Source organism: Podarcis liolepis, assembly GCF_965112155.1.
Source record: "Podarcis liolepis genome assembly, chromosome: Z".
NCBI lineage: Eukaryota > Metazoa > Chordata > Lepidosauria > Squamata > Lacertidae > Podarcis > Podarcis liolepis.
Window position 1 is genome coordinate 42,520,989 of NC_139570.1, and position 26,206 is coordinate 42,547,194.

At 47.8% G+C, this 26,206-nt stretch overlaps 1 protein-coding gene across 2 annotated transcripts in view; it reads left to right on the plus strand.

Annotated features, from left to right (window-relative positions):
- The window catches only part of LOC310698497 (uncharacterized protein), a 150,987-nt gene that overhangs the window by 75,555 nt on the left and 49,226 nt on the right, over positions 1 to 26,206 (plus strand). For both annotated transcript variants that reach the window (XM_083485686.1, XM_083485687.1), the window contains exons 15-27: positions 1,838 to 1,891; positions 3,660 to 3,704; positions 3,962 to 4,015; positions 7,576 to 7,620; positions 10,631 to 10,684; positions 11,616 to 11,660; positions 12,048 to 12,101; positions 12,511 to 12,555; positions 13,985 to 14,038; positions 20,915 to 20,959; positions 22,083 to 22,136; positions 23,500 to 23,607; positions 25,405 to 25,458. In XM_083485686.1, the coding sequence (XP_083341812.1) occupies positions 1,838 to 1,891; positions 3,660 to 3,704; positions 3,962 to 4,015; positions 7,576 to 7,620; positions 10,631 to 10,684; positions 11,616 to 11,660; positions 12,048 to 12,101; positions 12,511 to 12,555; positions 13,985 to 14,038; positions 20,915 to 20,959; positions 22,083 to 22,136; positions 23,500 to 23,607; positions 25,405 to 25,458 (711 nt within the window). The remainder of the gene's footprint in view (positions 1 to 1,837; positions 1,892 to 3,659; positions 3,705 to 3,961; positions 4,016 to 7,575; positions 7,621 to 10,630; positions 10,685 to 11,615; positions 11,661 to 12,047; positions 12,102 to 12,510; positions 12,556 to 13,984; positions 14,039 to 20,914; positions 20,960 to 22,082; positions 22,137 to 23,499; positions 23,608 to 25,404; positions 25,459 to 26,206) is intronic.

A 26,206-nucleotide genomic window follows, 5' to 3' on the forward strand; every position in this document is an offset into this window, starting at 1 on the left:
TGACCAGGGGTATTTGTGAGGGAGGGCTCTTAAGAAGGAGGCTTCTCTAAATCAGGGGTGTCCCTGGGAAATAGGGACACTAAGAGGTTCTGTGTATGTAGGACCAAGAGACATGGATGGTGATGGACTTACCTTGGGCTCACAAATCCAAAAAGGCAGGACACACAATAAAAAAGGGGGTGGGAGGGAGGAGGAAAAAAGTCAGCTCAACTACAGGTTCTTAAAATTACAGTTGATAGCAGTGGTAGTTCTGACTGCCTTGCAGTTGATAATGAACAACCCTCCCCTGAAGCATTCTTCCATCACAGAACAAATCACAAAGCAGAGCACTGGACAGGGTCTAACCCAGGAGGACAGGGGAGCTCCTGTCCCACAAATGTAACAGGAAGCTACATTTGCTACAGCTTCCTGGCTCATGCAAAGGGAGGACTTGAGAGGCTGCTAGTGGAGAACTGAATCTGGTCACTATTTCAGTTCATTAAGCTGAGATTTCATCATTGGAGCATTCCTAATGTACTGAGCTCCAGTTTGTTGTTTCTGCAAGCATCTGGGGGGTGGGGGGGTGGAGACTACTTGTTTCCCTCTCCTGTTTGCTGATTAGCTTATTAACCATGTGCAACAGCCATCTTGTGATCTAAATAAGATTCATATTTTTCAACACAGTGCTGCAAACACTTGTGGAGACCAGGTTCACCAGTGGCAGGCAGTTATGAACCATGCCAAGTGCAAGTCATCCAAGCAGCAGACAGGGCGTCCAGATGATGCTCAGAGCAGTCAGGGCAGCTGGCTCATAGACTGATGATTTGTGTAGGGGAGCATTCAAGAACAGTTTCCCAACCCTACTCACCTAAGAACTTAAGAGCCCTGCTGGGTCAGGCCAAAGGCCCATGTAGCCAAGTACTCTGTTCTCACAGTGGCTGACTAGATGCTTCAGTGGAAGCCTGTTAGCAGGACCAGACTGCAACAGCTCTCTCCCAATAATTGGAATTCAAAGGCAGACTGCCTCAAACGGTAGAGGAAAAACAGAACCACCAAAAGCCTTGTTCTCCATGTGTATGTATGTCTAATCCTCTTTTGAAGCCATCGAAGTTGGTGACCAACACCCCCTCTTTTAGGTGCAAATGCCATAGTTTTAACTTTGCACTGTGACAAAAAGAATACTCTCTGTGTACAGTTCTGTCCACCTCATCTCCAAAAGGAGATGTAGAGCTGGAAAACGACCAAGGGGGTGAAGTAACTCCCCTATGAGGAAAGGTTGCAGCAGCATTTGGGACTTTTTTGTTTACAGAAAAGGTGTGTAAGATGTGACATGATAAGTTTATAAAATTATGTATGACATGGAGAAAGTGGACAGAGAAGAGCTTTCGTCCCTCTCTCATAACGCTAGAATTCATGAACATCCAATGAAACTGAATGTTGGAGGATGGTTTTAAATGTTGGATGGCTTTAAAAGAGGGATGGACAAATTTCTGGAGGATAAGGCTATAAATGACTACTAGTCATGAAGACTATGCTCTTCCTTGATGGTGAGAGGCAGTAATACTTCTGAATATCAGCTGCTGGGAACCACAGGATGCAATCCCAATATTACAAGAAGGCTGAAGTCATACAGCCACTTTTAATCCCCACTGTCTCATCCTTCTGCATGTGTAGATCAGGCCTAACTGTTGAGGATCCAAGCAATGTGCATCCCATGTGTGTGAATGAACTTCGGCATCCAGTATCCAGAGAGATAATGGAGGGTGCCTCAATAATTTTATCGTTTTTGTATATGTGTCACTATGGAGCCTTTGAAGTTGGTCAGGACAATAAAATCAGCTGTATGTGCCTCTTTCAGGGTTTTCTGGGAGATCCCGGCTCTCCTGGCGAAAAAGGAGAAAAGGGGGCAAAGGTGAGTGTAGCAGTTGAGACCCCACCCACAATAAACACATATTTGATTGATTTATTTTTAAAAAATATTTTTATACTGGTGTTCACAAAATAAAATAAAAAATAAATCTCAGAGCAGTTTACACAGGTACCAGGCAAAAGCATTTCCTTTTCGGCAGGCCTTCGACTCTTATCTGTGACCTTGAGTGGGTGGGATCTTTAATCCTGCCACTTCAAAATACATTTGGATGTTAGATTTTGTTTGTTTGTTTTCCACCCATTTATGTGTTTGTTTATATATTGTAAGACATATATTGTAATCACCATCACCATCACCATCACCATCACCATCACCATCACCATCACCATCATTTAATTATCTGTATACCACACATCTGACCAGGTTGCCCCAGCCACTCTGGGCAACTCCCAACAAAATATTAAAAGCACAATAAGACCTCAAACATTAAAAATTTCCCTGCCCTCTTTTATAAACTGTGCATATATATTTCCACAATCTCCACCTCCTCATTAAGATAAAATTGAAGAGCAGGTTAGCAGCCTTCAGAAGAACTGTGGAACAACAACAACAACAACAACAACAACAACAACAACAACAATTTTATTATTTATACCCTGCTCATCTGGCTGGGTTTCCCCAGCCACTCTGGGAGGCTCACAGCATATATCAGAACACCAAAACATTAAAAACTTCCTGATACAGGGCTGCCATCAGATGTCTTCTAAAAGTGAGATAGTTGTTTATTTCCTTGACATCTGGTGGGAGGGTGTTCCACAAGGAGGGTGCCACTAACAAGAAGGCCCTCTGCCTGGTTCCCTGTAACAGTAAGAAAACCAGCAGCAGACCCTCAGAGGAGGACCAGTTTAAGCCAGCTGTACTCGGCTTCTCTGAAGGAATAACCCAAACATCATGAACCTTCTGCTTGTTTCTTTCACACAGAGAAGCTTCCAGAACCCTCTTGAATTAATTAGAATATGAAAGATCTCTACACATCAGATCAATACTTTCTGTACCAAGAAATGCAAACTAACAGTTATATGATCCCAGCTGCCACTCCCAGTCACCAGTCTAGCTGCCGCATTCTGGATTAGTTGTAGTTTCCGGGTCACCTTTAAAGGTAGCCCCACGTAGAGCGAATTGCAGTTGTCCAAGCAGGAGATAACTAGAGCATGCATCACTCTGGCGAGACAGTCTGCAGGCAGGTAGGGTCTCAGTTGGCATACCAGGTGGAGCTAGGTGGAGCCCAGCTGCCCTGGGCACAGAATTGACCTGTGCCCCCATGGACAGCTGCGATGATGTCTCCCAGTCTGACTCTCAAGCTGCCCACCCTCTGTCCTCCTAAAACAATGCTTCTATCTTATCAGGATTCAACCTCACTCTGTTAGCCACCATCCATCCTCCAACCACCTCCCGACACTCACACAGTACCTTTACTGCCCTCACTGGTTCAAATTTGAAGGATAGGTAGTTATCATTCCATTTCAAAGGCAATGATTAAAAACAGCCCATTGAAACATGCCCCTGCCCCATGTCTGTATTATTGCAGCATCATAACACATGAAAGAGTCATGGCTCCCCCAAAAGGGAATTCTGGGAATTGTAGTTTGTTAAGGGTGCTGAAAGTTATTAGAGTACCCCCCTTTCCTCCTCACAGAGCTACAATTCCTAGAGTGGTTTAACCATCTCTTCCAAGGGAACTCCAGAAGTCAACACCAGGATGTTTGTATCCTTCATTGTATGTCAGTTTTCATTTTATGTCATTTTTCAGGGGGTCAAAGGAGAATGCGGACCTTCTGGACCTGTTGGGCTCCAGGTAAGTAATTTGGCTATATCACTTGGGTATTTAATCTATCTTCACAGCTGGGATGGGCAACATCTCATGGTTCCCTAAATCTTTAGCAAAGCAAATGCGTTTTGTCAAGATCCCTGAATCTGATAGTGATCTGGGCTTTTGTGCAGATGATAGTGTGACTCTTGGGTTCTAAAAGGTTCGCTTCAGTGTCATTATCATCAATAATTAACATCACCTCCAAATATTATTACATGATATTATAAAGGTTTGTCTTACAGGGTTTGATGGGCCCCAAAGGTCTTCATGGTTTTCAGGGTCTCCCTGGGCCAAAGGTGAGTGATTCCTGCTCTGCTCCTTTAGTCCTCTGTTCTAGGCATGATACTTTTTTTTGCAGTCCCTATCAATTCTAAGCAATACGTCCTGATATCACTGTCGCTCATTTGCCTGGTTAATTTTTTTATTTGATTTAATTTATATCCCACTTTGCCTTCAAGGAACTCAAGGTGATATCCATGCTTTCCCCCTCTCTATTTTATTCTCACAACAACCCTGTGAGGTAGGTTAGACTAAGAGTTTGGGGCTGACCCAAAGTCACCCATTGAGCTTTATGACTGAGTGGGGATTAGAACCATGCTTTCCCAGGTCCTAGACCAGTGCTCTAACCACTACACAACCATGGCTTTCTGTTGTACAGGCCTTAGTGTTAGTGGTTTTCCATTGGCAAGAACAGTGCTTAATTTTGCAGCAGTCCGCAGCCCTGACTGAGTTTGTTCTTGCAATGCCTTGATGATGTTTGGGTTTCTTTTGTTTTTAATTTGTTTTCAAGCTTTCTAACCTGCCTCTCTGCCAAGATACTTAATAGGGATAAGAGCTGTGTTTACTCTAAACATATTATATTATATTATATTATATTATATTATATTATATTATATTATATTATATTATATTATATTAATTATATTATATATTATTAATTTTATCTATGTATCCCTTCATAATTCAACAGAAATCTCTAGCTAGTTTTTGAATCCCATCAAAAGGCAACATAAGCAAACAATACAAACTTCCTATTCACAATCCAGTACAGTGGTACCCCGCAAGACGAACGCCTCGCAAGACGGAAAACCCGCTAGACGAAAGGGTTTTCCGTTTTGGAGGCGCTTCGCAAAACGAATTTCCCTATGGGCTTGCTTCGCAAGACGACAGCCCATAGGGAAATCTCAGGGACAGCGGGGAAGCGCAGCGCGTCTTCCCCACTGTCCTCGGACCTCCTCCCGCCGCCGGCTTCGGAACGAAGCTCCGATGCCCGGCGGCGGAGGGGGAACGTCTCCTCCCGCCGCGCGGCATCGGGACGAAGCCCAGATGCCGGGCGGCGGAGGGGCAACGTCTCCCCCCGCCGCGCGGCATCGGGACGAAGCCCAGATGCCGGGCGGCGGAGGGGGAACGTCTCCCCCCGCCGCGCGGCATCGGGACGAAGCCCAGATGCCGGGCGGCGGAGGGGGAAAGCCTCCCGCCGCCGCGCGGCATCGGAACGAAGCCCCGGTGCCGGGCGGCGGAGGGGGAAAGCCTCCCGCCGCCGCGCGGCATCGGGACGAAGCCCCGGTGCCGGGCGGCGGAGGGGGAAAGCCTCCCGCCGCCGCGCGGCATCGGGACCAAGCCCCGGTGCCGGGCGGCGGAGGGGGAAAGCCTCCCGCCGCCGCGCGGCATCGGGACCAAGCCCCGGTGCCGGGCGGCGGAGGGGGAAAGCCTCCCGCCGCCGCGCGGCATCGGGACGAAGCCCCGGTGCCGGGCGGCGGAGGGGGAAAGCCACCCTCCGCCGCGCGGCATCGGGACCAAGCCCCGGTGCCGGGCGGCGGAGGGGGAAAGCCTCCCGCCGCCGCGCGGCATCGGGACGAAGCCCCGGTGCCGGGCGGCGGAGGGGGAACGTCTCCCCCCGCCGCGCGGCATCGGGACGAAGCCCCGGTGCCGGGCGGCGGAGGGGGAAAGCCTCCCGCCGCCGCGCGGCATCGGGACGAAGCCCCGGTGCCGGGCGGCGGAGGGGGAACGTCTCCCCCCGCCGCGCGGCATCGGGACGAAGCCCCGGTGCCGGGCGGCAGAGGGGGAACGGCTCCCCCCGCCGCGCGGCATCGGGACGAAGCCCCGGTGCCGGGCGGCGGAGGGGGAAAGCCTCCCGCCGCCGCGCGGCATCGGGACGAAGCCCCGGTGCCGGGCGGCGGAGGGGGAACGTCTCCCCCCGCCGCGCGGCATCGGGACGAAGCCCCGGTGCCGGGCGGCGGAGGGGGAACGTCTCCCCCCGCCGCGCGGCATCGGGACGAAGCCCCGGTGCCGGGCGGCGGAGGGGGAAAGCCTCCCGCCGCCGCGCGGCATCGGGAGGAAGCCCCGGTGCCGGGCGGCGGAGGGGGAAAGCCTCCCGCCGCCGCGCGGCATCGGGACGAAGCCCCGGTGCCGGGCGGCGGAGGGGGAACGTCTCCCCCCGCCGCGCGGCATCGGGACGAAGCCCCGGTGCCGGGCGGCGGAGGGGGAACTTCTCCCCCCGCCGCGCGGCATCGGGAGGAAGCCCCGGTGCCGGGCGGCGGAGGGGGAACTTCTCCCCCCGCCGCGCGGCATCGGGACGAAGCCCCGGTGCCGGGCGGCGGAGGGGGAACGTCTCCCCCCGCCGCGCGGCATCGGGACGAAGCCCCGGTGCCGGGCGGCGGAGGGGGAACTTCTCCCCCCGCCGCGCGGCATCGGGAGGAAGCCCCGATGCCGGGCGGCGGAGGGGGAACTTCTCCCCCCGCCGCGCGGCATCGGGACGAAGCCCCGATGCCCGGCGGCGGAGGGGGAACGTCTCCCCCCGCCGCGCGGCATCGGGACGAAGCTCCGATGCCGGGAGGGGGAGGGGGAAAGCCTTCTCCCGCCGCCCGGCATCGGATGGCTTTCCTGAAGACTTGGGGTGGGAGGAGGGTTTTCCTTCCCACCGCCAACATTCAGAATGCTGTTCTGAATGTTGGCGGTGGGGAGGAAAAACCCTCCTCCCACGCAAGCCCCGGGAACAGAGGGAAAGCGCTGCGCCCCTTCCCCTCTGTTCCCGTACCTGTGCTGAAGGCTTGCGGTGCGGAGAAAAGCCCTTCTCCGCACCGCCAGCCTGGCAAGCGGTTTCCCTAGGAACGCATTAATTGCTTTTCAATGCATTCCTATGGGAAACCGTGCTTCGCAAGACGAAAAACCCGCAAGAAGAAAAAACTTGCGGAACGAATTAATTTCGTCTTGCGAGGCACCATAACTACTAATCATCACCATTCCACATTTTAAGTAAGATAATGAGTAAATAAATATCTCTAAACAATATGCATTCATATTTTTTAAACTCATGAGAGAAACAAAACATATACAAAACATAAAAATGTATCAACCTGTATCAAAATGCAACTTTATTTATAATGTATCAGAGTGGATCTATATTAAAGGAATCAAAACTATGCACTAGCAAAAATTGATTCATGTGTGTAGGCATAGTCACTCTTATTCTGCATGATGTGTTTTGCTTTTGCTAACTATAAAAATATCAGGCTAAGGGTCCACCCTATACAGAATGCTGTGACCCTACAGATGTTGCTCCCACTATTGGTTGTGCTGGCTCAAGCTACAGAGGGAAGGGCTGTAACAGAGTGGCAGAACATCTGCATTGCACGCAGAAGGTCCCAGGTTCAATCCCTGGCACCTCCAGGAAGGGCTGGGAAATCTTCCCTGCTTGGAATTCTAGACAGCCTCTGCCAGTCAGTGTAGACAATACTCAGCTAGATGGACCAATGTTCTGACTCTGTATAAGGCAGCTTTCTACGTTCTTCATAAGACTGAAGAAGTTGTTGTTTAGGAAGGTAGTGCCTAATTTAAACATTTTATCCTGTTATAGGGAGATGCCGGCTCCTTGGGCTGTTCAGGACCTGCAGGGCCTGTGGTAATAATTTCATGTTTTCTTTGTAAAATCCCTCTTGTGCTCATCCTGCCCCCAGCCCCAGTGTTTTTCATTAATCTGTAAAATGTCAAATAAAGCAACAATGCTTTTAAGAAGTTACCCAAACGAGTGGGGGAGATAGATAGAACAGCAAGCTTTCCTCCCTCACTGATTCCTTCTTGACTAATTATTTGTTACAGTGGTACCTCTGGAACGAACAGGATCCGTTCCGGAGCCCCGTTCACATCCTGAAGCAAACGTAAGACGCAACTGCGCATATGCACGTGCGCGGGTCGTGTTTCGCCGCTTCTGCGCATGCACGTGATGTCATTTTGAGTGTCTGCGCATGCGCGAGCAGCGAAACCCGGAAGTAACACGCTCCATTACATCTGGGTCTCCGCGGAGCGCAACCTGCAAATATTCATCCCAAAGGTACTTCAACCCGAGGTATGACTGTAGTTGTTTTTCTCTCAGGTTCTACGTCCTTCCTCTTTCTTCTCCAGTTCAATTAGTGTTAGAGATTCCTTTGTTAATCTCATGACTTCAGGATTGCCACATGTCGTTTGTACTCATAATAGCTTTGTTTGCCATGAGTTTAAGTTTCTTGTGATTAAAATGATTGGACTGTTGAGTCATGAGGAGGGTCGAAAAAATTATCTAGCCCAATTTCCAGACTCAAAGAATATCTACAATGCAGATTGAAGTACTGGTTGGATAATAAATTACTCTCCTTGAGGAATTCTTGGAACTGTAATTTTGTGAATGATACAAATATTGTCTAGCAGTTTCCAGGATTCTTTGGGAGAAGTTATGATAGTACAGTCATACCTCGGGTTGAATGTGCTTTGGGATGAGCGTGTTCGAGTTGTGCTCTGCGGCAACCTAGAAGTAATGGAGTGCGTTACTTCCGGGTTTCGCTGCTTGCGCATGCAGAGACGCTCAAAATGACGTCACCCGCATGTGCAGAAGTGCCAAAACGTGCCCCACCCATGCGCAGACACACAGACATGGGTTACATTTGCTTCTAGATGCAAACGGGGCTCTGGAACGGATCCCGTTCGCATCTAGAGGTACCACTGTAATCAGTCTGTAGTTCAGATCATCCATTAGGACTTTCCTTGGCCATCACTTTATAAGGGGCAAGTGTGGGAAGAACTTAAGAGCTTTGGGCAGCTGTAAAATAAGCAAATTTCATGCTAGAGATCATTAGGAAAGGAATTGAAAATAAAACTGCTGTTATTATGCCTTTATACAAATCTATGGTGGGACTACACTAGGTATGGTTCTCGTCACCTCACTTCGAAAAGGATACTGTAGAATTGGAAAAGATCCATAAAAAGATGACCTATATGATCAAGAGGAAAGAGAAGATCCCTTATGAGGAAAGTTCCCACTTCACATCACCGATCTAGCACTTTTGAGAATCAGTGGAATGCAGGAGTAGTGTCTCTGTTTAGGCCAGACCCTTGAAGGCTCTGAAGTTCTCTCAAGAGGGTGGAGCTTGGAGAAGGGAGTATGGAGTTGCTGACATCATTCTGCCACAAGAAACAATGGAGTGTGGCTCCAGGAGTGAAGTCAAACTGCTAGAGAATCACAGTGCATGCTGTGGCTGCAGAGACCGATAACTCATAACTGCTGCCTTCCGCAGCACCAAAGTCTGCCCAGTATATGGAGGTCCTGGGCTGCCCAGACAACAAGACCCCATCTTGGTCTCATTGATGTGGTCCAATGGAAAGCAGAGCAATACATTTGGCACCATCTTGGCTGTAGGAGGCGTACAAGGTGCCATCCAACCATCTTAGTGTTAGGATGCTGTCAGCAACTCCCAGCTGGTTGCCCAGGAAAGTATAAAGACAAGGAAATGTTTCTGTCTTTGAGCTCTTTGCTCTCCTACTTTTAAGGCTCACTTGGTTCTGGGAGATGGAGAGTCTGGAATGCTTTCTAATGACAATGTGTCAGCTGGGTGTTGTTCCGGCTCTCCCAGGATTTCCCATCTTTTCTCCTCATCTGCCTCTGAGCTGCTACCTCCCTCAAACCCCTATTGTAAAGCTACACTGTCTTCCTCTTCCTCCTCCCTGGAAGGGTCAGGATGGGGAGGCAGTTTCTGTCAGTACGCCTTTGAGCCGGTGCCAGCGACTGGGCTCAATAACTGGTTCTGCCCCAACTGGACTAGGCAACTGGAGCACTTCCAAAGACCTTTCACTCCTGGAAAACAGGTCTCAGTGCACTGGACTCACAGCTGTGCATTGTGAGCACCAGACTCAGCAGAGTATAAACAACACAGAAGAAAGCTGTGAAGCATAACTTCTTTTATTTCTAATAGCTGCTGCAACTAAAACTACTGGCTTGCATGAGTGTTACAGCTCTCACTCAGCCATCTAATCACTACATAGATAACACACAGACTCCACACAGAGTCAGGCAGGAGCGGAAGAAGCGAAGAGCAGTTTCCGCCCCCTCCTTTCTGAAAACATCCTATCAGGAGATTTTCGCAATGGGAGGGGGTGGAAATATCAACAGTTTCCACCATTTCTTCTCTGCCCAGTCCCTGACACTTAGGGACTGCAATCTGGATTTGAATAGGATTTACTCCTTAGGCTTTTCTTCTCCCAAAGATGTCTCTCAAGGCAGCAAGTAGGAAGTATGGAGACAGAGGCATAAAAGGTTCCATTTCCTCCAAACTTTGTTGGAGCAAATTGCTCACTCAGAGCTATCTCCAGTCTTGCCCAGCCTTGCCTTAGGCCTTTCATTACTTTCATCATGGGGTCCAGCATTGTTTCAGAACAGGACAATAATGCTCCTCATAGCTGTATGTTAATGCTTTTTGTTTCGTTTCATTTCATACATGTTTAAAAAAAAGTGCTCCCCACAAAGTTTCCCTTTAGCAGAGTCCTCCAAATTTGCCTCAGATTTTGCTTCAGGAGATATTTGCAGTCAAATAGCACCTGTCAATAAATATTTTTTTATTGCACAACAACAAATTCAGTCACCTTATCTGTGTTGGTGTTTATAGGGTGAGCTGGGGCAACCAGGACTGACTGGAGTTCAAGGAGTTAATGGCTCCCAGGTAAGTGTTCTGGGAAAATTGAGGGGTGAAAATGCAAAATGCAAAATTCCATCCTCAGAGAAATTATTTGAACAGAGGTCAGGAGGGAGGTGGGGGAGGGGTAAGTTGATGTAAGATTAACAGAAGAACAACATGCTGGACCAGGCCAATGGGTCATCTAGTCCAGCGTTCTGTTCTCATCGTCCACAACCATATTCCTCAGTGGTAGACTTGTAAACAGGACCTGAGCACAAGAGCTCTCTCCCCTCCTGTGCTTTCCAGAAGCTGGTATTCAGAAGCATTACTGCGTCCAATTAAAAATTCCACATTTTGACAAGTGTTAATAAACCATTAAGGTTCTCCACTCCTGATCTGCAACCTAAGTTGCCTACGTTCGTCTGCCCTTTGGCACATTGCAAAAACATTCATAACTCCTCTCCCTCCCTCCCTCTCTCTGTCTCTCTGTACGTGTTGAATATCCACAACTAGATTTCTTTGTTAAAAGCAATGGAACCAGAACATAGTTTCAGCTCTGCTTACTAGTTCTTGGGTTCTAAAGTAGCAACCAGCACTCTGCAAATGTTGAAAAACATCAACACAACTGGTGCTGTCCTCTGAAAAAGGGAATGGGCTGTGAAATATTTCCATGTAAGAAGAGGGGTGGGGTGCAGAAAGTGTGGCCCCTTCAGTTGTGGTTGGATTCCCAACTCCCAGTAGTCCCAGTCAGCATGGCTAATGGCCAGGATGACTTGGTAGTTCACCAACAATAGGGGAGGGGGCACATGATCCCCATCCCTAGTTTAAAAGGTTTAGATTTTTTTTTAAAGGATGAATACACCACTCCCACCAAGAGAAGGTTACTCAACCTAAAAGTATATGTATCTATGTATTATAATGTGACTGTGTGTGACAGAAAGTTGTTGTTTGTTTATTTATTTTTTGTCTCCTTCAGGGAGAAACGGGGCCTTCAGGCCTGCCAGGCCCACCAGGCCCTCAGGTATGTACTCATTTCTGGAATTGCTATGGCAACAGAGCTGAGATGCACAAGGGATGTTGGTTTCCTGAGGCAGAAAAAGCAAAATACACCCTGCCCCCCTGTTTCTTCAGAAAGAAAATACTTAATCATGAACTAAATCATTGGGGTAGAAAACACAAAGTTACAGACAGCAGAAGAGTGGGTGGGTTTCCCATTGAAATCTGTGGGGAATTAAAATTAATAGGGATAAAGAAAATGAATGAACTGCTTCCAAATCATTTTTGAAAAGAATAAAAAAGTGCATGAATGGAGGAACTAAACAACATTTTCTCCCTCTCTCTCTCTTTCTTTTGCATACCCTTCATCTGGTCTTGTACCACATCTGGGACTTCCTTTCACTCTGTTTAGGGCCCACGAGGCTTGGAAGGGAGGCATGGGCCCAAAGGACTCAGGGGATTACAGGTGAGTGGTCCATACCTTCCTTATAGACGTGGGACAAAATCCTCCAGATGTCTAGCTGCCTGGTGATCCTTTGAAACAAACTCCCCCCCCCCCCTTATTGCAAATATAATATAAATTTAAAAGCAGCATCAGCTCACATTAACAATGAGGATAATCCATCCATCCTAATTTAATCATCTATATTAATATAAACAGTCCTTATATCCAAACAGATGTGCAAACAAGATTAGTGATTATGAGCTACATGTTCAAGTGTAGAAAGCACAGTGAGACCTTCACTGAAAAGTGTATGGTCAGTGTTTATCCTTCTAGCCAGGTAGTATGTTGTTTTGTAACAGCTTGCAGGATCCACTTTTACTGTCCATCTGTTCATCCTCATGTCATGGTAAAATAATCATTTTCCTTTTAGGGTCGCTTTGGGAGAGAAGGACCCCCTGGAGCCAAAGGACACCCAGTAAGCACAATATCTTTTTCTTTCGCCTCTTGCCTTTTAAACAACCAAAGAGTTGCTCTTTCTCCCAAAAACTGATTGGCACCTTTTTCCATCTTCACAAAAATCATCAGTGAGGAAAGAGAAGAAGAACCACTGATGGTTAATATAGTCCATCTCCACTGCCCTGAAGCACAGTATCATCTGCCTAACCAAGATCTTATGGGAACCTTTTTTGTCTACTTTTCTTTCTCTTGAAGCTACTGTGAGAATAGGATGCTGGGTTGGATTCACCATTGGCCTGACTCTCCTCCTGTTCCTTTATTATTTTTACTAAATTTATAAGAACATAAGCACATAAAAAGGGCACTGCTGGATCAGGTGAAAAGCCCATCTATTACAGCATTCTGTTCTCACTGTGGTGAACCAGATGTCCCATAGGATACCTACTGGACCGCCTCTCCTGGTATGCCCTGTGGAGGACCTTGAGGACCACAAATAACAACACTTTGGAGGTCCTGAGCCTCAAGGAAGTTGGTTTCAACTAGGGCCAGGGCCTTTTCAGCACTGGCCCCGATTTGGTGAACGCTCTGTCACAAGAGACTAGGGCTCTGCAGGACTTGACATCTTTCCACAGGGCCTGCAAGACAGAGTGACAGCAGGTCGTCATCCCCATGATTTCCAGCAACTGGTTTTGAGAGGCATATCATGTCTGACAATGGAGGTAGCATAATAGCTAGCATAACTAGTAGCTCTTTGATAGCCATGTTATCCATGAATTTGTCTAATTCTCTTTTAAAGATGGTCCACATCAGTCACAGTCACTACACTTTGTGGGAGTAAATTACAATCCTTGAGTCCTCAAGGATTCAAAGAAGTGTGTAAAACAAGTTTGGATGGTTGTGTTCTTAAAGCCAAAAGCATAAGAGTTCAGCTAGATTTGGTCCAGTATCCACATCTCCTAGTGGCCTACCAGATGCCTGCCAGAAGCCTGCAAGGCATGTGTAAATGCAAGAGCACACTCGTGATTCCCAGAAACTGGTATCCAGAGGCGTGTATCAGCAGTAGGGAACCTGTAGCCATCCAGATGTGGTTGGACTATAATTCCCACCAGCTCCTGCCAAGTATGGTGAGTAGTCAGGGATGGTGGGCAACATCTGGAAGGCCACAGATTCTCCACTCCTGGTATAAATAATTAAATTCCAGTGCCAAAGGAATGAGAAATAAAACAGATGTGCAGCTGATGCAAAGGACTTTGCATGCAGGAGGTCTTGGGTTCCATCCCTGGCATCTCTGTGTAGGCATGGAAAAGACCAGGGGAACTTCCAGCGTTGACAAAACTGAACTATTTAGGTCAGTGGTTTGACATCGTAAGATAGCTTCTTGTGTTTGTGTGTCCTGTTTTCTCCATGCTTGTAATCCCTAACATTATGCTTCCTTTGTCATGTTTCAGGGAGAAAGTGGTCTTTCTGGCCAAAGAGGGGTGCATGGACGAGATGGCCTAATGGTATGTGTTGAAATCTGCATGGAGGGGAATGGTGTGCTCCAAGCGTACTAGCTGTTCTCCTTTTACTTACTTATAAAATTATTCACGTACTGCTTTTTCATAAAAAGGAAATATCAAAAACTGTTTACAACAGTAGCACATAAAACATTAGAATAAAAACCATATCAAAGGTTAAAAATTGACATCAATTAACTATTGTGGGAAAGGTCTATTCTCAGTTGCCTGCATTGGCCCAGCAAAATAAAAAGTTTTCAGCAGGCGTTGTAAACGTTGAAACAGAAGGTGTTTGCTGAATCTCTGTTGGCAGAGTATCCTGCAGGATTGGGCTGATGACACTAAAGGCCTAGTTTCTTGTTCATAGAAGTAGACAGAGGCACAGGGTCTTCTGAATAACCTGTTTACTCAGCATTCATTCTGATTTAATTCTGCAAAGCTTACTGTATTTTTCGCCCCATAAGACGCACCGGCCCATAAGACGCACCTAGATTTGGGGGGGGGAAATAAAGGAAAAAAAATTTATTTCCCCCCCAGGTGCGCTGCGCTACACCAGGAGCTTGGGGCGTGTGGAGCTCAGCGCGCCCCAAGCTTCTGCGTGCAGGCAAGGTCTCCGCTAGCGTGGGAGAGCCAGGCGCCTCTCCCAGGGCTAGCGGACTCCTGCGCTAATCCAGAAGCTTGGGGCAAGCTGAGGTCAGCGCGCCCCAAGCTTCTGCGTGCCGGCAAGCAGTCCGCTAGCCCTGGGAGAGCCGCGGGGCTCTCCCAGGGCTAGCGGATCGCTGCGCTATACCAGGAGCTTGGGGCGTGCTGAGCTCAGCACGCCCCAAGCTTCTAGGTGCGCGCAAGCAGTCCGCTGCCGCCCCAAGCCTGGCGCACCCGGTGGGACCTCCTGCTGGGTGCGCGAGGCTTGCAGACACTCGCCCGAAGCAGGGGGAGCCCTCCCGAGGGCTCCCCGTGCTTCGGGCGACAGGCTGCCGCCCCAAGCCTCGCGCACCCGGTGGGACCTCCTGCCGAGCGCGCGAGGCTTGCAGGCATTCGCCCCATAAGACGCACCCCGATTTCCTCTTCATTTTTGGAGAGGAAAAAGTGCCTCTTATGGGGCGAAAAATACGGTATGCAGTGAGACTGGGTAGGAGTGGTTTGTGAGTATATCCTACAATATATCATTGATGCAGCAATAGCATTTATACTTGACTGTCAACACAACATTCTGCTTTATTAGTTGTTTCATAATGCTTCCCCAGTGTTATTGTGTTATTCCCGTCTGGAAGGGCCCTCTTCCATTATAGAGCAACAAAAGAAAGAAAGAAAGAAAGAATCCTGTAAAATATTACAGGATTTCAGCAAAAAGCTATGCTTGGAAACGAAGATTTTAGCTCTTCTAGTACATAAAGGCAGGTTTGGGGCTCTGTGCCAGTCGCTGAAGCAGAATGGAATACTCCCTTTCATTCTACCTAATCAAAATAAGTGAGAGACAAACAATGTGGGGTTCTTATGTTGTTGTTTTTACTGAAAACTATTTGAGAAAGTATTTGATTCCCCCAGTATATAATTTCTGTTGCCCACCTTCTCTGCAACTGGTTGCCTCGGGTTAAACAAGTTTCTTAAACAATATAACAGGCATGCAAAATTCATTTGCAAAAAGCAAAAGTTACACTAAGTAGATACGGATGAGGGACTGGAGCTCAATGATAGAGCATATGCAAAAAGTTCCAGGTTCAGTCCTTGACATCTCCAAAGACTTTTATCTGAAACCCTGGAGCGCTGACCCAGGGGCAGAGACTGTGATGATGGGGGGTTGTCCGGTGCTGCCACTAAGTGTAGACAATAATGAGTATATTATAAGGCAGTTTTCTGATGTTTCCTATTTAATCCACTCCTTTATTAAGAACATAAGAAAAGCCTGCTGGATCAGGCCAATGACCTGGTGCCAGTGAGAAAACCCACAAGCACCAGAGCACTCTCCCTTCCTGCAATTTCTAGCAACTGGCATTCAGAAGCTTTGATGCCTTTAAGAATGGATACAGAGAGTGAGCACCCTGTGAAGAGGGATTGATAGTTAAACCACTCTGTTTAAAGTGGTATCATAGCTCTTTAAATGCATGGCCTGAATATGGCCTTAGTAATGTCCATTAATTCCTCTGAAAACGCATAGTCTCTCAGTTAACACGTGGTTGCAAAATGACTTTCTTCTCACTCTTGTTTTCTCTCTCTATTTTCTGGTCACATCTGCACCAAACATTTAAAAGCACATGCCGTCTCTCAAAGGACAGAGGCATAAGGTGGGTGGGTCCAGGGGAGTTCAGGGTCCGGGGTGCACTTTTCTGCTCGTGCCTTCCCATGTCTCTGTGAAGAGAACCAGAGCTAATAGGGTTAAACAGCTCAGAGTGAGCGTCCTGCCCACTGGGGGTGGTCTCCATCCTGGGATCTGTTCTTTGTTCTATTTGAGACTGGTTTCGGTTTTAACCAAGGAAGGGAGACAACATGCCGTCTCCGGAGTTTCAGATTTATTTCTGCTATACAAATAAATCTTCTTAGAATCAGACCAAGAAGCAGCATACAGACTCTCTTTTCTGCATGCTGGCACACAGAGCACACGCTGTGTTTGTACTCTGCTATCGTCAGGCAAGCTGAGTGGCAGTGGAAGCGTGCCGGACAACCCCCCATCATCACAGTCTCTGCCTCTGGGTCAGCGCTGACCCGGGGGAGGAGAGCAGGAGAGTGGATAGCAATGATGCCACCCACCCTCCTTGGTTGTGGTGCACCTCGCACCCGGCCACAGCAGCTACACCTCTGGGTCAGGCCTGACCAGGGGCAGATAGCAGTAAGAGAGTGGGCGGCAGCTTCCCTACCCCTCTACCCCTGGACTGCGATGCCCAGGAAGTGCAGCTCTGCCACTGCGAAAGGATACTGAAAGCTGCAGCTTCCCTGTCACAGAGCTACAATTCCCTGTACCCTTAACAAACTACAGTTCCCAGGATTCTTTGGTGGAAGCCATGTGCATTATATGGAAGCCATGTATCCTGTGGCTGTAACTTCTGTTAAGTGGCTGTGTACAGTGTTCCATCAGGGATATCAGGGATCTTTCACAACATGCTTTGCCTTCAGAGGATGCTAGGTTCAATCCCCTCCATCCCTGGGTACGTCTGAGAACCTGGAGAGCTGCTGCAGTCAATGCAGACAATACTGAGCCAGATGGGCCGGTGGTCTGATAGTGTCCTGTGTCCCTCTGAGCAGTGCCAGATTTATGTACAGTGGACGCTCAGGTTGCGAACGTGATCTGTGCGGGAGGCACGTTCGCAACCCGCAGCATTTGCAACCCGCATTGCCGCGTCTGTGCACGCGGGTTACGAATCGGCGCTTCTGCGCATGCACAAAGCATGATTTAGCGCTTCTGCAAGAGCGCTGAAACCTGGAAGTAACCCATTCTGGTACTTCCAGGTTTGGCGTGGTGCGCAACCCGAAAACGTGCAACCTGAAGCGTCTGTAACCCAAGGTATGACTGTATAAGCTAAACAAGCTATAGCTTAGGGCCCCGCTCGCTTGGGGGGCCCAAAAAAAAATTGAAGAAAAAAACACTGCATATACATTTCCAAAATATAAGATTAAAAAAACAAATAAAATAAAACCTACATACAGCAACAGTGTTTTGTGTTGTGTAGGCTCCTTTGATGTAAGTAAAGGGCCCTGCTTGCTAGCCTGATCCCTAAAATATCACTGGTTTGCTCATTTTTATATAGAGGGTGCCTACATAAAAAATGTATTTTATGATAAAATACATATTTTGTTATGTGCAAATGGGTTTAGATACCTATTAGGCCCATAAATTACCATATAGCATATATTCAACACAAAAAAACAGCAACAATTTGTTGTTGACAAAGGAAAGCTGGACATATAAAGGGCCCCATTACATTTAGTAGCTTAGGGCCTCATCAAACCTAAATCTGGCCCTGCCTGTGAGTGTGTCTGCTATGAGCATATACTTTGAAAAAAAACTTTTTTCTGCCTCCAGCTAGACTCCTTTACCCAGGCTACAAATGAGTTCCCTTAGGAGTTTTGCACCACCATCAGGAGACATAAGTGTGATTGATTAGGTGTAGATTTTGGGTGTTATTCCTCACCCACCCTTCCTTTCAGCTTGGGTCTGATGATGTTCTAACTCAGATCAGGTTCCTCAGGAATGTTCCCTGTTTCTGCACCCTTTCTTCCTCTGTTTCTTCTTCTTCTCTTGTCCATCAGCTGATCAAAGCCCCAAGGTGACAGATGCTTGACATTGAGAAATGAGGCTACCCCATCTCACTCGCACAAACTGGTGGCTTGAATGTGGTAACAATTTTCCTGGCCTTCTGGCGATTCATCTTCACATCCCCTCCAGGCATTTCCTCCTGCAGGGAAGGGGCCCCTGGAGCTCAGTGGTTCAGCAGCTCAGTGGTTTAGCATCTGCTCTGCATGCATAAGGCCACAGGTTCAGTCCCCAGCATCTTCAAGTAGCACTGGGGATTATGTAGCAGGGAATGTCCAGAGAAGTGTAATACTTAGGTACCTAAGCTGGACTAAAGCTGGACAATATATACTTGCAGCCCTCAAACAGTTTGAGGCCAAATCCATTGCGCAGCTTGTATATGGTGCCCAGTTAGGCCCCTTTGCCAATTGCGCACCATTAGAACTGGTACAATCTAAACTGTTAAGATCAGCTGGACAAGTGCCCAAACACATCTCCAGTGCTACAATATGATTCAAAACTGGATTCGTAAGAATTGAGGCTAGAGTATGGTTCTCCAGACTAAATTACTGGCTGAGACTATTCTTCCTCCCAAGTGGCCTTGCTCCCTTAACTATTAAGGACAGTTTCCAGATGACGTGGAAATGTGCATCCTTAATGGAACGTAAGATGCGACGGTGCATCTGCACATGCGCGGGTCGTGGTTTGGCACTTCCGCGCATGTGTGTGACGTCATTTTGAGCGTCTGCGCATGTGCGAGCAGCGAAACCCGGAAGTGACGTGCTCCGTTACTTCCGGGTTGCGGTGGAGCGCAACCCGAAAGCGCTCAACCTGAAGCACATTCAACCCGAGGTATGACTGTAATAACAACTCTAGGCCTCACCCCACAGATCCTACTCAACATGGGGTATTAACAAGCCAAAAAAACCCCATGAAACAGCACGTGGAAGATACAGAACACCAAGCAAATTTAGCCAGGCCCCTGAAATTTTTAATCAGTGAACACAGAAGACACTTCACCTCCCAGAAGCCATATATAACCAAACTTGAAATTCCAAAATAAAGTTTGGTGCTGATACAAATCAATATTAATCAGAGGTTCTGCCCCCTCTAACAAAAGCCTGCACCCCAAAAATCCTGGCGATGCCCATGCCACGCCCCCCCCCCCAGTTTTCCCTCAGATGGAGAGATGGTGATGATCTACCTGTTTTGTATGTGCTGATTTCTAGCGGTGAGCCGAAATGTTTCCCCAGTTAAATATCTTAAGGGCTGTCACATGAAAGAGGGAACATGCTTGTTTTCTCCTGCTCTGGTTGGTAGCAGTGGCGTAGCATGGGGGGTGCAGGGGGGGCCAGCCGCACCGGGCGCAACATCTGGGGGGGGGCACGCTCGCACTCTCAGCTCTCTGACCCTACCTGGCTCACTCACTCTCTCTCACTGCAGTGCTGGCTGTGCAAATCCGATCCGAGCCACTGGGTCGCCACTCACTGTGGAGGGGGTGGGTGCCAGGCGTGCGGTGCGGAGAGAGAGCAAGGGACTATCTGGGGGAGGGACAGTGCAGCGGCCGCCCAGCGCAGCGCTGAGCACGGGAGAGAACCACACCAGACCAGACCAGGCAGCAGCAAGAAGAAGCTGGCAGCAGCGGCAGGTTAGGGGTTAGGGGGCGCAAATTACTTGCCTTGCCCCGGGTACTGACAACCCACGCTACGCCACTGGTTGGTAGGACTAGAACCAATGGCTTCAAGTTGCAAGGAAGGAGATTCCAAGTAAACATTCAGGAGGAAATTCTGACAGTAAAACTGTTCAGCAGTGGAACAGGCTCCCAAGAGAGTTTGTAGACTCTCCTTCCTTGGAGGTTTTGAAGCAAAGGTTGGATGGCCATCTGTCAGGGTTGCTTTAGCTGAGATTCCTGTACTGCAGGGGGTTGGACTAGAAGACCCTTGGGGTCCCTTCTAACTCTAAGATTCTATTAATTTTCCTGTGCCATTAGAGCAGTAGCTCTCAAACTTCTTTCTCTGGGCCACACTTTCAGAATAATAATTTACTCAGTTTTTTATTGATAAGAAATACACTGGAAAGCAAAAAGAAGCAACTCCTAGCAGTGCTTGGTTTTGAAAAGATATCTATCCATATTCTACAAAAAAAAATTTGGAAAAACTATGCTATGCTATACTGAAATGTTTAAATGTTTCTTTGATTGTCAATGAATCTTACCACCACATTGCCATCCTCTCCTGCCACAACAATATGGCACACCTTTTGAGAATCAGTGCATTAGCAGGTGGCAAAGTTCCTGAGGGTAATCATTTCAGCATTTTTTGTGGTCCTGCTGAACTATTCATAGGGAGGCAAGATTGTTCTCTCCACAGCTGACAGCTAATATTGGTCATTCTCAGGTGTCTTTGGGGAGGGGTAATGGAGGCTGCCACCCCCAGAGAACACAGTTTCCAACACAATATATGGTAACAGGATGAGGGGTATCCCCCAAATTTCAGATCATTTAAAACTTCTTGGATAATTTCCAGCTCAGTCTTATAGCTTTCATGTGTTTTATTGTGGAAAGGAGGGGGTGGAGGGAATGTGAGGGCAAGATTCCATGTGTCTTAAAGTTTCTTTGGCTTTTTTAAATAAAAAAATACCTTTTGTCTCTATTTAAGGGGTTGACCGGGAGCCAGGGCCCTCAAGGACCCCCTGGGGACCATGTAAGTGGCTTTGCTTTCCCCACCTGAAATAAATGTTCAGTGAAATGAAAGTAATAGCAATGGACAGAGCACTCTGTTTCTGATTAATGTCAGTGTCACATGTGGTTCAGTGCTAAATCCATCCTGTCCTGTTTCCAGCTCAGTCTTCTTTTTTAAAACAAAAGACATGAAAATCGGCATCAACTTTTATCAACTTCCCTACCCATCACAAGATATTAATTTTTGAATACGTTATCCCTAAAATATGCATTTATACACACATAATTTTATCCTAAAATATGCATTTTATTGAAGCCAAGGAGCAATGATATCATTCTGATTCATCTGGGTTAGGGAGACAGGAATCTGTCAAATTCATTTTTTCTCAGATCCCCATCTTTCCAATCTTCAATTCAACTTCCTACATTTCAGGATCAGTATGCAATTTGGTGGTCCTCCCCGCCCCCCACTAAATTTTGCCAGTATTTGAAAAGTTCCATCTTAACCCAAAAGAAATGGCTTGGTTGAAAATTCAACCCCACTGAGGAATAGACCAGGTATAGGCAAACTCGGCCCTCCAGATGTTTTGGGACTACAACTCCCATCATCCCCATCTAACAGGACCAGTGGTCAGGGATGATGGGGGTTGTAGTCCCAAAACATCTGGAGGGTCGAGTTTGCCTATGCCTGGAATAAACAAAGAAGAGAGTGCAATTCAAAAGTTGGATTTGCCGAGGCATGAATGGGGCCTCTCAGCCTGGCCCTCAGCCCTCTCCCTATATTTCACACCCATCTCCTCATGAGATCTGCCCAACACCCTTCATGATGCTTCAGTCTGTCAGATGTAATGCATTCTTGAACCCTGGTGATGCCTCTTGCTTGCTTGCCTGGATGAAGCCTGGAGAGAGGTGTATGCACACATGGATGCTACTGACTTTTCTGTGACTGGAATGTCACAGAGTTGCATTTGCTATTCCACCCATTTTTTACTCTTGCCCCTTCCACCACGGGCCTGGAAGGTTTACCCCAAGGGGCTGGAGCCCTTGGGTTGAAAAAGGGCTCCCCACTCCTGCACTAAAGGATGACCAGGTCATGCTACTGCCTGTTCTCAACGACCCTCTCATTTTAACCTCTACTCTTCCAGGGGAGCAAAGGACCAAAGGGAATAAAAGGGGATCTGGGACCCAAAGGTGACCAGGTATGGTAACATCTCATGCCCGGGGATGTGTAGCAGTTATTCCAGTGCAAGTTTCCTTTTTTGATATTGTTGCATGCTCCCTTCTCCCCTGAGCAAGAAACAAATGCATTGTATGCTGAAAGTATCCGATTCCTGTCCTCAGCCAGCTGAAGAAAGGCCTCTGCTTGGGTCCCTGGAGAACAGCTGTAAGTCACTGTGTTGGCTGGTGCCCATTGGGACTGGTAGGATGGCGGGCAGGGAGACCAACAGTAGGTGGTGCCAGAGCCAATGATTGGCAGAACCACCGCTTCACTAAGTGGCAGGCAGGTGAGAGTAGACTGGGGATGGTAGGGCTTCTACTGAAGAGTCTCCAATCCTGGGCTAGGTAGACAAAAATTATATGACCTGATGTAAGGCAGGCAGGGGCATACCTAGGGGTTGTGTAAGTTGCCCCCCCCCCATGGTGCAGGCCCAGGGGGGAAGAAAAATTACATCTCTCCCCCTTGTTCAGAGTGGCTAGCAGCCCACCCACCCATCTGTGTGCTCCCCAGGCCACTCCTCTGTTGCTCTGGGTAGCCAGTCAAGGCACACAGAATCCTCTGGGCGCCTCAGCAGAGGAATCTGGTCACTGCCGTGGGCTGTTGCAACAGCAGAAGGCCCTCCCCAGTTGGCCGGCAGTGCTATTAGAAGTGTAAGCCCCAGCAGGGCTCAGAGGGAAGAATGACAGAGAGAGTGGCTGAGAGTTGCAGAAAGAGAAAAAAGAAGGGAGGGAATGGGGAGGCAGAAGGGAAAGCAGTGAGGGGAGGGAGGGAGGGAGGGAGGAAGATAGGCAGACAGACAGACCAACAGAGGAGGAGGAAGTGGAGAATATGAAAGAGGAACACGGAGCAGAGCAGACCCAACCCTGATGGTCACAGAGGAAGTCACTGGTGGAGTGAAAAAGCTAACTTTTTGAGTTTCTGGTCTATGGTCTCCCCGGCTTCACTGGTGCTGATGAAGTTCCTTGCCAAGGGCGCAAGGAAGCCTAGGTATGCCTCCAAAGGCAGCATTATGATTACTGCTGCTGCTACCAATACAGCATGGATGTTTTGCCCATGAGCCATGCATTTATGATGTAGCAAAGGAATGGTATAGTTTAGAGGCAGACTTTGGTAATATGGCACCGTGAGCAAGGACAGAATTGCCCCCCTCCCCTATTTCTTATTTTCACAATTCCTTTTGGTACAGCTGCTATTATTTTGCATCCCCTCAGCTCAGCACCCTGTGGGGAGGGGACTGCCTACACTGCCCTATATCTGGCACTGTATAGTCAGATATAATCCTGATGTTTGCTGTTCCTAAACCTCCACAAATGATTTAGGTCTCCCAATTTCCTCTTTTTCAGGGTACGTTTGGCCTCCAAGGGACCAGGGGACTTCCAGGGGTTCGAGGTGCTACAGGGCTTCCAGGGTTTCCAGGACCCAAAGGAGCAGCTGGACCTCAGGGACCTGAAGTAAGGAAGGGATTTTTTTGTTTTGTTTTATTAAGTTTTTAACCCTCCCAGGGCAGCAAACAACAAAGCAGAAAAATAATTTTATTTTTATTTCTTAAGAAAAGCATTTAAAAACCACTGAACTTGCTTAAAAGCAATCTAATATATCTTCACAGCTAATCAAGATTGCAAGGAACACTATATTTCAGTAACAGCCAAACCTATTTAAGATATTCTGGAAGGGGAGCCATACTCATCTACTTGCAGCAAAACCAGACAAGAGTATTGTATTTTATATATGTGTGTATTTTGCCCTGCCATTGGCCATGCTGGTGGGAGCTGATGGGAGTTGTAGTTCAGCAACATCTGGAGGACCATAGGTTCCTCCACACCTGCTTAAGATTCCCAGGGATTCATTTGCCACAGAAGCTTGCATGGTCTAGAGACCATTTTGCTAGAGTGGCTAGATCAGTGTTTATTCATGCAGACCTACATCTAGGGCTAGGGACACGGGTGGCGCTGTGGGTTAAACCACAGAGCCTAGGGCTTGCTGATCAGAAGGTCGGCGTTTCGAATCCCCGCGATGGGGTGAGCTCCCATTACTCGGTCCCTGCTCCTGCCAACCTAGCAGTTCGAAAGCACATCAATGTGCAAGTAGATAAATAGGTACCACTCTGGTGGGAAAGTAAACGGTGTTTCCGTGCGCTGCTCTGGTTCACCAGAAGCGGCTTAGTCATGATGGCCACATGACCCAGAAGCTGTACGCCAGCTCCCTTGGCCAATAAAGCGAGATGAGTGCCACAACCCCAGAGTCGGCCATGACTGGACCTAATGGTCAGGGGTTCCTTTACATTTACCTTTACATCTAGGGCTGAGGGAGAAACACAGAGAACTAAAGTTAAGACTCGAAAAAATGAGCAAGTGATAGAAACTGAAATTGACAGAGTCCCTCATCCCTACTTTCAGCACAATCCTAACTCAGTCTTAACTCAAGGGTGAGTCCTAGTGGACTTAAGTGGGGCTTAGTTCCAGGTAAGTGAAGTCAGGATTAGTTGCTACCTGGTGCTCAATCCTCTGCTTTCTCCCATGCATCTCCCATATATTCACAGAGAATAACAATGACATAAGAGGTCCCCCTACTGGTGACTTTCAGGGGATTCAAGAAATCAAGGTAGACACAGACACATACACACAGCCTTACTGCTTCCACATACCTGAACTAAAATGTTTGGTCACCAATTTGCAAAATTAATATATTCACATATTCATAACTGGAAGAACAAGGGAGTCCTGCAACAAAATGTTGCAGTGTATTCTAACGTCCTAATAGGGATGCTAATGTTCAGGGTACTGACCAATCTGCAAGCCAGCCATTTAAAGGCAAGCCTACCTAATTTTCACTTCCAAAAACAATGCACCAATCACACCCATGAAATTTGCACTTCTCTGAATTTTGCAGTTCGGTTCTCCAGCAAAGTAACATGTACCGACAAATGAATTTGCTAGTGTAAAACATGCATTTAAATGTGTTATAGTTAGTAAATGCATCTATTGGGGGAAAAAATCATACAAAAATATGTTTGAGAGAAATTTTCTACTCAAAGGCTAGTGAATTTTCCTAGGGACTTTTTTTTTTTAGTGCAAATCAATATGTAGAGAACTGAACTTAAGACGGGGGCGAGGGGAGAGAAATTGGGAGAAGTCAAAATGGGTAGGTTTGCCCATTCTTAGTCTGAGCGACTTTCCATCCAGTCCAAATAAGCTGTTCCAACATGGTTTGCGGTGATGAGTGTTGACTGAATCTTTTTGCCATTCCAGGGAGAGGAAGGGCAACTTGGTCCCCCTGGTCAAAACGGCACAGAAGGTGCAAAGGTTAGTCTAAACCTCCGTTGTTATCTGTGCTCTTGCTTAATAGTTATAATAAATCCTTCCTTAACAGGTTCCTGAGACTGCTTGCTAGAATTGGACCCTTGCCATGGACTCAAGTGTGTGGTCTTGAGCAGGTTTGACCCTTGATCTGTTTTGCGTGGCGAGTTCTCGCCTCCCACCAGTAGGATTAAAGACGCATGACACAATTATTTTAGGTTAATGGGCTAAAATTGGCCACAACTTTATTGGTTACAGGTAAAGAGCGGTATTGGCTTAGGCATTGGTCCTATCCGACTATCAAGCTTGAGCCTGTTTGCTTGAAGACCAGGAAGGGTTAACACCAGCAGGGGGAACCCTGCTGATGCACATCAACTAGGGACTCCCCGGGGTCACCACTTGGGGGCACGCTTTAGGCCCTGACCTCCATAGGCTTCAGACAAGGCCATGCCCCCTGGAATCCTTTACCGGACTACCCTTCAATATTTGGGGGAGGTGATGGCGCTCCCCCCAACACATCTACATAACAATGAGCCACACCAGGGAAAGCATTCCAGAAGCTGGGAGCCATGGCAGAAAAAGCCCTTTTTTAATAATAAAAATTTTATTAGGAATTACAACATAACATTTTATCAATAAAACGTATCATCCTCATTTTCTCCCCTCCATTTTCCCCTCCCCCTCCCCAAAATATAAAACCCCCACCCTTCCACACACCCCTCCCCAGGCTTCCCTCAGTTCCTCTCTCTGATTT